Source organism: Mus pahari, chromosome 15 (assembly GCF_900095145.1).
Source record: "Mus pahari chromosome 15, PAHARI_EIJ_v1.1, whole genome shotgun sequence".
NCBI classification, from domain to species: Eukaryota; Metazoa; Chordata; class Mammalia; order Rodentia; family Muridae; genus Mus; species Mus pahari.
The window spans coordinates 16,567,400-16,580,961 of NC_034604.1; the positions used below are offsets into that span (position 1 = coordinate 16,567,400).

Below are 13,562 nucleotides of genomic sequence, written 5' to 3' on the forward strand. Positions count from 1 at the left end.
TGGTGGTCTAAAATATTTGTTACACTTGCAGAGCACCACTTTGGTTCCAAGCAATCAAATGGTGGCTCCTAACCATCCATAAATCCCATCCTAGAGAAACTGACTCCCTCTTCTGACCTCCATAGGTTCTAGACATACAAATGGTACACAGATACGCATGCAGGCAAGACACTCATACACATAAAAATATTAAAAACAAAACAAACAATAACAAACAAACACCCTTCACACCAGGCAAAGACGGTACACACCTTTAGTCCCAGCACTTGGGAGGAAGAGGCAGGCAGATCTTTTGAGTCTACTGAGGTCAGCCTAGTCGTCTACAGAATGAATTCCAGGACAGCCAGGGCTACACAGAGAAACCCTGTCTAGAAAAATAGCAAACAAACAAACAAAAAGGAATCTTACAGACACTAGCCATGGTGACACATGCCTGAAATGCCAATACTTAGGCAGCCAAGGCAGGAGGATTGCTGTGAGTTCCAGGCCAGTCAAGGCTTTACAGTGAGACCATGTATTTAATAAATTGAAAGGATAAAAGAAACCCTAATCAGACAATGCCTTGATGTGGCAGGGTTAGGGCATCAAAGATAGGCTCAGGGCAGAAATCAACGGCAGAGGAAGGCCTCCCCTGCACCTTGAACTACATGTAATGAAACGTCACATGCAGAAAAAAAGGCTGAGATTTCCAAACAGGAAAACTTGGGTGCTATGCACGTGACTGATATGGGCTGGAGGTCATTACAGCTCCTGCGTCTCAGCTCTCCAGCCTGCACATGGCTCTGGTCCAATTCTTTGTTCTAGGATACAGGAACCTGGATATCTCAGCAGATGCTCTTTGGACTTAGAACCACGTCTTATATGTCTACACAATAAACTCATTTCCTCTTTGTTGTTTTTTGATTAAAGAATCACATTTCTGGGCAAGGTTTTGGAATTGTCTACTAGGAGCAGGGAATGTTGGGAGGTAAATACCACACGCTGAATGCCAAGGGGAGCAGCAACTCTTCTGGCCACAGTCAGCCTTCTCCGTCAGCTGGGGGCCGAAATAAAACGACCCTAGCAATCCATTCTGTGCAGTTAGAGTTTGACAAGGGAAAATTTGAATTTAATTTAAATGAAATTGCAGAACTTCATTTGCATAAACCTCATAACCAGTTCCCAGTTCCAAGCAAGAAAATTGAGGTTGCAGTTTACATTTTTCCGAACAACTATTCCCAAAGAAACCCGTTTCTCTGTACATTAGCCAAAATTTTCGAGTGACTGCTGGAGCCAGAGAGCTGCCCCGTGACCCAGCGCACTTGAAGACAACCTGGTCTGGGCCGCAGCACCCAGGGGCTCACAGAAGCTTTCTATTTGGGAAGCTGGCACCAGGTTCACAGCTTGCTATTCCCTTCTTCTGATACACCATTTGGCTTGGTGTGCTTTATCAAACTGTTCTATACATAGCATAGCTCCTTCCCTGGGAGAGACTGGCTGATGCTATTGAAGACTGAAACTCTTGCCAGATGACCTAGCATTGCCTTTAGCCTCTTCTTTATGACAGGAAAGCCACCGCGTTTTCCTTTTGTAGTTGTTGGGTGTGGCATGGGAGCTGAGGATCAGATCCAAAGTCTTGCACCTGCTCCACACACACCCTAGCAGTGAGCAACACCCCCGCGCATTTTCATTTGCTTTTATGTGCATGCTGTTTTTCCTGAAAGTCTGTCTGTGCACCCTGGTACCCACAGGTCAGAAAAGAATGGCCTGCTATAGACAGCGGTAAGACACTGGATGGGTGCTGGGAATTAAACCCAAGCCCCCGGAAAAGCAGCTGGTACTCTTAACTCCTGAGCCATCTAGCCAGTCCATTTTGTAGTATTTTAAACCTTTCCTTTAAAAAAAAAAATATGACTTAGAAAATGCCATGTAAATACACGTGTGAGACATCTTTTATATCTATAAATTGATTCAGTGATCCATAGAAATAACTACTTTTTAAAGATTTAAATGTATGTGTTTGTGTGCGTGCCTGTATGAGCTTATGTGCCCTGAGCCTATCTTTGATGCCCTATTCTGCCACATCAAGGCATTGTCTGATGAGGGTTTCTTTTATCCTTTCATTTTCTTTTTTTTTTTTTTTTTAAATACAGGGGGGTATCTCTGTAAAGCCTTGTTCTTACCACTAAGCAATCTCTTTAGCAACCAATTCTATAGTTTAAAAAGCTCACCAAATAGGCTGGAGAGATAGATGGCTTGGTGGTCTAAAATATTTGTTACACCTGCAGAGCACCACTTTGGTTCCAAGCAATCAAATGGTGGCTCCTAACCATCCATAAATCCCATCCTAGAGAAACTGACTCCCTCTTTCTTCTCCTTCCTCCTGTCTTCCTGCTTTTTTGACAGTGCTTTGTGTACCTATGTCTTGGAACTCGCTCTGTAGACCAGGTTGGCCTCAAACTCGGAGATCTGCCTGCCTCTGCCTCCTGAGTGCTGGGATTAAAGGCGTGCTCAGCCTCACATCTGTAGGTACCGGCGCTCTCCTGACGCGGGACATAACGTGAAACAGAGGTGGAGTGTTTCTCCTAGCTAATGCCTTTCCCCGAAACACTGGTTCTGCCTCTCCAGAGCTCCGAGATCTCTTAGTCCTTGTGGCCAGCTGATGCCAAACCGCTCTGCACTCCCAGTTTCCGTGGCTAGCTGGGGGGCACACTCTTGCTTTGGTTACCTCTCCCCTGGAGCCAACCTGAGTTGCTGCGAATGTAAAACACCAATCTTAGTTTAGAATCAACAGATGACACAACCGCTGGGCGCGGAATATATCATCCTAATCAATTATTCTATGTTAGAAATCTTCTGGTGGCAGTGGCAGAATCCACCACCAGATCTAACAGTTCCTGGTCTACACGTTGCATCCTTTTGCTCTTGCCTCACCTTCAATCCTCCTGTGTTTGCTCTTCCTCTCTCAGACCCGGAAGGCCCGCCTCCTCTTGCCCAGTGATTGGCTTCTTATAATCTTTATTATCCAATCAGTTAACTAGGGGAAAATTCCGCTACATACATCACTTCTTTTAAGATTATTCTCTGGGGGGCTGGTGAGATGGCTCAGTGGGTAAGAGCACCCGACTGCTCTTCCGAAGGTCCTGAGTTCAAATCCCAGCAACCACATGGTGGCTCATAACCATCCATAACAAGATCTGATGCCCTCTTCTGAAGACAGCTACAGTGTACTTACATATAATAAATAAATAAATCTTTAAAAAAAAAAAAAAGATTATTCTCTGGGGGTGATTTTCCAGAAGTATGTTCTCAAGCCACGTTTGCTACTCTTAATAGTCCTCAAGACAGTTTCCTAAATGTCCAAGAGTAGCCTCAGGGAACACACTTTCCTGGGGAGACAATTCTCCTGGGGTGCCTAGTACTTGTGTGAACAGTATCCCATCCTTTACTTTGCAATAGCCTTCGGAACAGAGATGCCTCCTGTCCAACGTCACAAAGCTGGCACATTGCTGTGCATGGAGGCCTGCTGGCTGCTTGCAGGCCATAGTTATAATACGCTACAAATACTTTGTAATACATAGGTCAAATTGCTGCTACTTCACGATCAACTGGTGAAAGCCCATTGGGACAAATAGTTTGACAGAAATGGCTAATTTAAACTGGAAATCATATTATATGAGTTGTTTCATCTCCGTTAAAACAGTCTCACAGCTAGTTTTTCCTACCAAGCTTTCATTTGATTCTGATTCGCAGCCAAAGTTGTGTTAGTGGTTGTCTGTGGGACCTTAAAGTGGACTGGGTTGGCTAATGGCTGGTGCCTGTTGCCTGCCCCATGACCAGAGATAGCCTTGGAAGCTAGAAACTGTCATAAAGACAGCCAGACAGGGCCATAGAGTAAGATTAGCATTCTTGGACAATGAAGAAGGGAAGCTGGTTAAAGACTATATACTTACAAAAAACAATAGGTATGGGGCCAGAGAAAAGGCTCAGTTATTAAGGATGTTTGCTGCCATGATCAACAACCTAAATTTGATCCCTGGACCCAAGTGGTGTAAGTAGAAGACCAAGTCTCACATGTTATCCTAACTTCTACATGGTGGTGCACTTGTATACACACACACACACACACACACACACACACACACTTGTAAAAGTTTTAAAAGATGGTTAGTTACCTTCAGGTAGGTCAAAAGGTAACTGCAGGTGACTGTGATGCTCAACTTGAGGCTGTTATAAAAATGTGTGGTGTGGGCTGGGAATGTGGCTGACTTATCTGGTAGAGTGTCTACTTAGCATTCACAAAGCCCTGGGTTCCATTCCCAGCACGGAATAAAACCAGGCACAGAGGTGCACACTCATTAATTATCCCAACACCCAGGAGGTAGGAGAAGCATCAAGAGTTTAAGGTCATACTCAGCAAGTTGGGGGCCAGAATGGGCTCTGTGAGATCCTGTCTCAAAAATGAACAAATTGGAGCGGGGAGTGGTGGCGCAGTCTTTAATACCAGCACTCAGGAGGCAGAGGCAGGNGGATTTCTNAGTTCGAGGCCAGCCTGGTCTACAGAGTGAGTTCCAGGACAGCCAGAGCTATATAGAGAAACCCTGTCTCGAAAAACCAAAAAAAAAAAAAAAAAAAANAACAAATTGGTGCAAGACTCTGGGCTCTAGCTTCTTTATGGGTACCTGCATATGCATGGTACACACAAACACAAATAAAATTCAGTAAAAATCTTTAAAAAGCAAAAGCTATTCACCTCTCCCCCCCTCAACTTTGATAAGCTTCACTTCTTACAACACTAATTTCAGCTTAAAAGATAGCTTAATAGCAGCACTGACTGAACGCTGTATCTCTAGCGCCCCCCTGTGGATATGGCTTCATGAATCCCTTGCTATGGTGAAACCCTGCAATGTCTTTTTTTCCTTGTAGTCTCATCTACAAGGAAAAACACACCAAACACACCAGGATCACTTCCCTAGAGTGACTTCAGCTCAGCCTTCACCTCTCTCCTTTCTAATCTGTCTGCATTCCTGTTGTTTCCATTTCCAGTCTCTACACAGGCTCCAAGTATACAAGCTCCTTGGAGTTTTGTGCTGAAGTCCCACTAATGGAAACTTTGGAGTTGGTAGTAGCCGCTTCCTAGCTACACTGAAATCAAGAATTGGCTCCACTGCTCTCTGTAGGTTCATCTACATATCTGGAGGATGAATGGGAAGATTTGGGCAGCTGCCATTAGCTTACAGCCACCTGAATTCAATGTTCTGGGTTAGTCTGAAAATATGCTTCACTCCCTTTTCTGCAAGGGTATTTTATGCTAAGTTTAAAACTGTGGCTTAGGGGTGGGGGTGTAAGCTCAGTTTTGGCTTCATATGCTTTCTCAACACATGCTATATTTAGTGTAACTCTTTCCCTGTGCAAGAGTGGGAGAGTTCTGAGAATTTTAAACCCCTGCCAGATAAACCAGCTTTTCTTTTAGCCTCTTATTTATGATGGAATCACTGCCCTGGTATAGCCCCAACACTGCAGAAACTGGGCACATTGATATATGCCTGTAATATTAGCACTTGGAAGGGTGAGACAGGATCAAAAATTAAAGGCTACTCAAAAATTAATTTCTTTAAATTAAAAATTAAAGCAAAGCACAGTAATGTACTAAAAATTAAAGTAATTTGACAGTTTCAAAAATTAAAGTAAGGGGACTGGAGAGATGGCTCAGAGGTTAAGAGCACTGACTGCTCTTCTGAAGGTCCTGAGTTCAAATCCCAGCAACCACATGGTGGCTCACAGCCATCTGTACAGCCATCTGTACAGTGTACTCACACACATAAAATAAATACATCTTTAAAAAAAAAATTAAAGTAAATTCTATAGTAAGTTCAGGGCCAATCTGAGATACACAAGACCTGTTTCGAAAAGTTAAAACAACCCACTATTCAACTGGTTTTTATTATCCTTATGAAATCACTTATCAGATTTAACTATGCTTCTCTTCTGGACCTGGGTTGACTTGTCTAAGTGCATAAGGTCTTGAGTGGCAGTTGCAGTCTATAGGCAGGCATTCAGGGAGGGAGGAAATGCGTGTGCTCTGGCCTTCACTGCTTGCCATCCTCCACCTTGGGTGATTTTTCCAACACACATGCAGACAGAAGTGACATGCTCTGACGGTCATCTGGCTATCTGTGAGGTTCTCCACACTGCCTGTATTCTTCCTCTTTCCAGACTCCACCACATCAGCAGTTCTCTTGCCTTCCTTCCCTCCAGCTCAACCTCCTCCTCCACCTGCTTCAATTTGCATATTTCTCCTGACTTACACATCGGCTCCTCCGGGCTCATGAAACCTGCGCCTGTCTCTACATTGCTTCTTGGAAGGGAAAAGATCCCGAGAGCGGCCTCCCAGCTCTGTGCTTTGTTCTAGATCTTCCCCACTAGAAGAGACTGGCTGGCTAGGGCTTCAGTTTCCTGTTCAGCTCAGCTGTGCCTGTGGGAAGCCACAGGAAGTCTGTATACCCAGCAGCAGAGCCTGTGCAGCTGTGATGGCAGGCGAGGAAGCGCTGCTGCCCTTCCCACAGGGTAAAGACAGACCATGCAGACCTGCACACAGCATCATACAGGATATGTACAAAGAAAAACTTCATCTGCTTCATTTCTGAATAATGGTAATGAAGCTTTCACAGGAAACTAGGCTACTGCCTACTGTACATGTTTGACATTTATTTTAAATAAAGAATATATTAAGTCCTCACAAAGCCAGGTTTTAAAAAAGGCATCTAATAAATTTATACAGTGAATAGTATGTCTTTATTCTATTTACAGTAAATTTGTTATAAATATAATACATTTTTGAAAAGCTTATTTTTAACTTGAATAGATTTATATTTTAAACAGATCAACTTAATTGTTAAAGTTATCATAATAAAGAATATGATTTAATGACAAAAATCTTATTGTGAAATCGTGTGACAGTAAGAGATGAGCAAAGGAATAAAGTTGAACTCCTTCTAAAACTATGTTCAAAGCATCAGAAAAGCTTTTTTTTTACAGTTATGTATAAGCCATAGGGACACCACACTGAAATGTGCGTGTCTGTAACCAGAGTTCAAAACTGGTCTTACAGAACTGTTTGGGGCAAGGTAGGAAAATTTGTATTTAACACTCTATAGAATTTCACAGTAAAGGTAGGATCTTTAGACTAATGGCTTAACAGGAGTATTGCCAGCAAGGCTTCTCATCCTCAAAACCGTCCGATAAGAGTCGGACAAGAGTCACAACCGTCCGATAAGTTGCAACAACAGACTTGGGCTTTTTTTTTAAGACACGGCTTAATAAGGTTTATGGATATGTTGAATTCTGTATTATAAGCATGTAAATTATAACCAGGTTTAAAAGGAAAAAAATGCAGCCTGCACACTCTGTACTCTGCAGAGATCAGAGACCTCCTTAACAAGCTGGGTATTCCAAATGCTGCTGGAAAACAATTCCACAAAGTCAGACTGAGCCTGTGACTCTGAGCTGTCACGCGTCACTGATGATGATCAGGGCAGGCATGGAGCTCTGCTGACTTGTCTCAAATACTGTAACGTGGTCCGCTAGCTTGGCGAATACTCTTGGAGTCCCAAGGTTATAAACGCCTGTGTGAACAAAGCATGCCTTCAGCTGCAAACTGTGCGTCTCTTGGCTTTTCAGCTGGAGCTTATACTGTGTCTGTCCAAGCCACGTGAATGATCCGTGAGTTTCCAATGCCTCGGGACTACAGGAGGAAGGAAATGGTAAGTTGTAAACCTTTCCCTTTATGTTTTTTTCTCTCAAGTTTTATATCTTTCTTTCATCAAATCCTCTTATTTCTAGGAATTATTTATGAAATTAGTAACAATAACATTATTACTGTAACAATCAAACATGTGCTAGAAGTTATTGCTATTTTCTAAGAACAATACCAAGACAGAGCATTCATCTTTTTTTTTTTTTCTGATCTCAGTGACCATACTTTAAGGTTTGCTCCAGTTATATTAATGTTGTGAGTACTTTTGTCACATGGATCTTATTATTTTGGGGTAGATTCTCTTTAGTCCTTCTTCTATAAGACATTCATTACAAAAACTTTAATGCCATTATAGAATGGCATTTAGTAAACAATGGAGCATGATTTGAAACTTAATTCTTAACCTCTTGGTTATGCACATATAAAAACAATTATGTGTAAAAGAATGTCCATGATATTAAACTTTATAAAACCACACAGTGAAAACAAAACAGTGCCTAACAACACAGTATAATCTAATGAGTGTGTGGCACATACCAGACACGTCTACTGTGCTTGGATCTTAAGGCGTCATCTGAGGTGTAACATGACAACCTACAGTCTATTCTTCAGATGACTTGGTACCTGCAGAGCCAGAAGGTATTAGATTCCCTGGACCTTGGTTATAAGTCACCATACAAGTGCTGGGAACCAAACACAGAACTTTAGTTTACAAGAGCAGAAAGTGCTCTTGACCACTGAGACATTTTTCCAACCCCAGATTTATTTTTTAGTACAAAAATGTCTGAGATAAATCTGCTGGCTCTAGGAGAATTGGATATTACAGTATAATGTAGACTCCCTTGTAAATTATTATTTTCAAACCAGGGGGAAAAACTTTCATATTTAATAGCCCTGTAAACACTTCTTTGATACCATATAAACAAATCTAGAGCACATTTGAGTTAACTTTATCCATGTTAGGCAAGGATTTGCATAATTTCAAAACACTGAATTGCTTTAAAAGGATGCTAAACTTTGGGCTACAAAATAACCATTCACAAAATAAATTCTTACCTTGTTGTTTTATGCCGGAGATCAACTATTACATCTACATCAGCCTTAGAACAGTTAGAAAGTAAAAGGGTGACTGGTACTAAGCAAAGGCTGTGGAAGACAACAAACAAAACTATTAGCCATGCGCTTACTTCTCAGAAACAAGTTTCTTAAAATAACACAACAAGACTTAAAAGAACACAAGTTTAAAATCAAATTCAATAAGAAAAAAAAGTTCAGTCACAAAATCATTCTAGGTAACTTATTTTATAAATAAAATACATTTATAAAATCTCTCCATAATAAATATCAGAACGTACACTTTCTATAAGCAATATTGTTAAGCAGAAGTGTTGTCTCTAGAGACAGCATGGCTTAGGGTAGGCTGGTGCTATGCTCAGGCTGCATCATCTCTTCTATTTAAATTACAAATGTGTAATTCACAAGAGAAGTGAAATCTCTGGAGCTTACACTATGCTAGTCCAATTTGATCCTCTAATGCTCTAATACTCACAGCTTACTGAAATGTCCCTAGAAAGGAGATGCAGACATGTGTAAGCATCCCTCCTGGGTCAGTGTGCAGCATCCCTCACTCCTCCTGCTGCCCTTTCAACCCTCAGGCTCTACTGACATGATGGTTCACCAAGTGTTCGACCTCTCGGGGCATTTTAGACTGCTGACCTTTTCTCTCTCCAACTGCCCATGCTGAGACATCACCTCCACCTGGTCTTCCCTCCTGCTTTCCTTTCCAGGCTTTCCAGCCTTCCTCTCTCCTCGGCTCACCACTCACCACTTCTCTTCTGTCTCATCACATCCCCCCCAGCTCTACCAAGGTGACTTCTGCAAAACCCTGAACATCAGATGTCACATATATACTAGTTCTAAGAAAACTTACTCCATCTTATACTTGTAAATGGATGGCCTTTTCAAGTGTCATCAGATTTAGAACGTTTTATTTTTAAAACTTTGTTTACACATTAAAGTCATTTCTCAACATTACAAACAAATCATTCCCTATTGATATTTAATATCTGAAAGTTCCCCCAAGGGTTAGGGGTGTTAGTTTGCAAGATGGAGACTGCTGCCAAGCCTGGCAGCCTGAGTTTGCTCCCTGGGCCCCACATAGTGGAAGGAGAAAACTAACTCTTGAAGGCTGTTCTTTGACTTCTACATGAATGTCAAGGAAAGCATTCATACATATATGCAAACAATACAAACAGACGTAAAAAAATAATCTTAAAAGGAATGATACAGTCTGAGTTCCACTCTAGTCATGCTGTAGGTTTGATTTGTGTCTAAACCAAAATGATACAAATTTTCCCCCTAGTTTTTGTCTTTATGAAAAACCTTACAACTCAAATAGGAAGCTTATGATACTTAAGAAGTGGTTGGGACAAGCCGGGCATGGTGGCACACGCCTTTAATCCCAGCACTTGGGAGCCAGAGGCAGGTGGATTTCTGAGTTTGAGGCCACCCTGGTCTACAGAGTGAATTCCAGGACAGCCAGGGCTATACAGAGAAACCCTGTCTCGAAAAACCAAAAAAAGTGGTTGGGACAATATCCATCCTCAGTAATACCTAAGGTGACAGTATGAGTGTGTGTGTGTGTGTGTGTGTGTGTGTGTGTGTGTATACACACTTGCAAACACTAGTAGTAAAGGCTAAATCACTTAAGACTAAATATTATTTTAAATTTCTTTTCATGCATCAAAATAATATTAATTTTTAAGAATAGGTGTCTTGTACATGTACATAGAAAAATTTAATAGAAAACCCTCAAACCTTTTCTGATGAAATGGATGGTTATATGACTCCGGATAGTGGAGACTTGTTTTAATGAGATTAGAAAGCTGCTCTACTGATGGTCTTGTGGAAACTGTAGTGTTTTCTGGCCTGAAAAACTTTAATAGTTCCATTTCTGGTGGCTCCTGAGAATAGACAAAAAAAGGATTAATAATGAAATGATGCTTTAATAAAGTTACAGCATATAGACTTAAAAAAAACCAATGAAGACAATGTAATTATAGAGGGTTTTTGTTGTTTGTTTGGTTTTTTTTGCTATTATTTAAACTAACAGCTGCTATCACTTGCAATATGGCCTGGAATAAACATTAATTTCCATTTACCTAACAATTCCATACATTAGCTCTACGATCTTACATAACTACCCTAATACTTTTCTTATATGTAAATTTAGATTCAATAACTGATCATTTCAATGGTTGGTATGATTTTTATCCAATAAAACTGTTTAGTACTTAGGCTGTGGATATTCAATTATACAGCACCAGTTTAAAATTAAGAATGGGCCAAAAAAAAAATTCCACCTTGAAAATATATTGCTTTATTTCACAAATTTAGTGTTTCAAATGTCTCTTTGACCACACTGTGAACCCCAAGATTGTATTATTTACTGGATAAACCTGTCTCTAGTCATAGTGTGGCTCAGCTTTAGCACGCACCGTTAATCCATGAGCTTTCTGTAAACAGAATTTTTGTAATCCAAGAATTTATTGTAGGGGCTGGAGAAATGGCTCTGGTTAAGAACACTGGCTGCTCTTCCAGAGATCCTGAATTTAATTCCCAGCAACCACATGGTGGCTCACAACCATCTGTATGGGATCTGATACCCTCCTCTGGTGTGACTGAAGTGAGCAATTGTGTATGTGTGTGTGTGCACGCGCGCGCGCACACACACACACACACACACACAAAACAAATAAATCTTTTTAAAAAAGGGTTTATTTTAAACAGGATTAAATAAAGTCAACCATACATAGGTCAAGAGGTAGAGGAAGCAACTAATTGAGAGGAAGTAAACAGAGAAAATACCATAGTTAAGAGGGAGTCAGGAGAACAGATAGAAAGAAATACAGGAAGTAGAAGGGAGGGACATTCAGTTTGAAGGTTTTTGGGAGACGGTGTGGAGAAGAGAGCTTGCTTTTTCCTTTCTAGATGTCAGCTGAGGAAGATGGTTAGCTGTGTGCTTGCTTTCTCTGGCTCTGAGACAGCAGACTTTGACCCCAGCATTTGGCTCCCGAGTCTTTATTGGTAAAATCAAACGTCTGAGACTTTGTTAAAATATATAAATATATATATATACACGTATGGGGCAGTGAACTGTGCACAGCCAGCCTGGTTTCCAGTGGAGCACAGGCCTGGAACCCGTGACCTGGTGGGTGGTGACTTCCTCCTTTATAGGACGGTAGAAGTTTGGCCAGCCTCTTGGGCTCCTGGCTCCTGTCACAGCTACAGCCCCCCAGCCCTCTGCAGAGAGACATGTGGCCATCAGTCACATAGGCAATGCAATGCCCCAAGCTCCTGGTATTGTCTGGACTCCATCCCCACAGTTGCCTGGCAACAGCCAGGTAGCCCAGCCCACTATAAAAGGAGCTGCTTGCCCCTCCTCCCTCTCTTGCTCTTACCTCTTACTCTCCTATCTGCCTTCCCTTTCTCGCTCTTTCCACATGGCCATGGCTGCCCTCTACTTCTCTACACTTCTCCCTCTCTCTGCCTTTCTACAATAAACGCCTTAAAACCATGGACTGTCTCATCTCATTGGGACCATCTTCCCCTAAGGTGTCTAACCCCCCACCGGGAAGCCTCCCTGTGCTCTAGGCTGCTGCCTGAGCTAGCCAGACTCTCTCATCCCTACAGTAACCTGCCAGAGCTCTCCTCCCCTACCCTTTTCCTTCGGCCCCTGGAAGGGTCCCCACTTTGTTCCCAGCTCTTCCGTGCCTGGGATGTCCGAGAGAGAGAACCTGATGTCCCTGGCCTCTGTGTGGCCCAGAGACCCCAGAACCTGCTCTTCTGTGGTGCCCAGTGGTCTGTGGTGCCTGAGAGTTGGAGTCTGATTCCAGCAGGTCCTTGGGGACCCCAGACTGTGCCTTTTACCACCCCCAGAGTGATTCTGTGGCTTCCCACAGTCTAATGCCCACCCGACAGTTCTGTGGGGTTGCACACAGTCAGACTCCCTGTATCCCACCTCGCCCAGTGGACGAGGGACCCCATTTTTTGTCCCACATATACACATATAAATAAATATATACACAAGTATATTACTTAAAGGCTAAAATGTACTGGGGAGATAGCTCAGCTGGTACACTGCTTGCTTGATGTGCACGGGTTCAAGAACCTGCACTCTATAAACCAGGTACAGGGGCACCGCTAGAATCCCATGCATGCCTTGTATCCTAGCCCTTGGATGATGGAAGCAAGAGAATCAAGAACTCAAGGTCAACCTCAGCTACACAGTCAGTTTGAGGCCAACCTAGGCTGAATGCATAAAGAACTTAAGTTGTCTGTCTCTTTCTGTCTTCCTGTCTTTCTTTCTTTCTGTTTTTTTGAGACAGGATTTTGTTTTTTCTTAAGAAGAAACTGAACAACAGCATCATAATGACCTCACACTGGTCATAGATACAGCTCTACTTACTTCCCAGCACAGCCGATTCTACCTGAGCAGTGCACACAGAGTGCTTATGAGGACTAAAGGAGAGTAACAGCAACCCTGTCACATACAAGCAGTACAAGCTAGCACGCTCTCCTAAGCTGTGGGCACCTCTGACTCAGTTCCACAAGGCTTTGCAGCTCACCTTTGCGTTCCTTCTCCCTCAGTCAATGCTCCAGGAACCCACTGTTCTTTAGGTTAGAAAACAACCAGAATGAACTGAAATGGCCATTGAAAATTAAAGAGCCTTGGGAGGCAGAGGCAGGTGGATTTCTGAGTTCGAGGCCAGCCTGGTCTACAGAGTGAATTCCAGGACAGCCAAGGATATACAGAGAAACCCTGTCT

The 13,562-nt window shown here is 42.4% G+C and overlaps 1 protein-coding gene across 6 annotated transcripts in view; it reads right to left on the minus strand.

Moving 5' to 3' along the window:
* Window positions 1–6,725: 6,725 nt before the first annotated feature.
* Trappc8 (trafficking protein particle complex 8) overlaps window positions 6,726–13,562 on the minus strand; it is a 77,222-nt gene continuing 70,385 nt past the window's right edge. For 5 of the 6 annotated variants that reach the window (XM_029546925.1, XM_029546922.1, XM_021214529.2 and 2 more), the window contains 3 exons: window positions 10,553–10,698; window positions 8,792–8,881; window positions 6,726–7,723 (listed from right to left, as the gene is read on the minus strand). In XM_029546925.1, the coding sequence (XP_029402785.1) occupies window positions 7,489–7,723; window positions 8,792–8,881; window positions 10,553–10,698 (471 nt within the window). In that variant the 3' untranslated portion in view covers window positions 6,726–7,488. The remainder of the gene's footprint in view (window positions 7,724–8,791; window positions 8,882–10,552; window positions 10,699–13,562) is intronic. The other variant, XM_021214530.2, reaches the window with a different exon arrangement.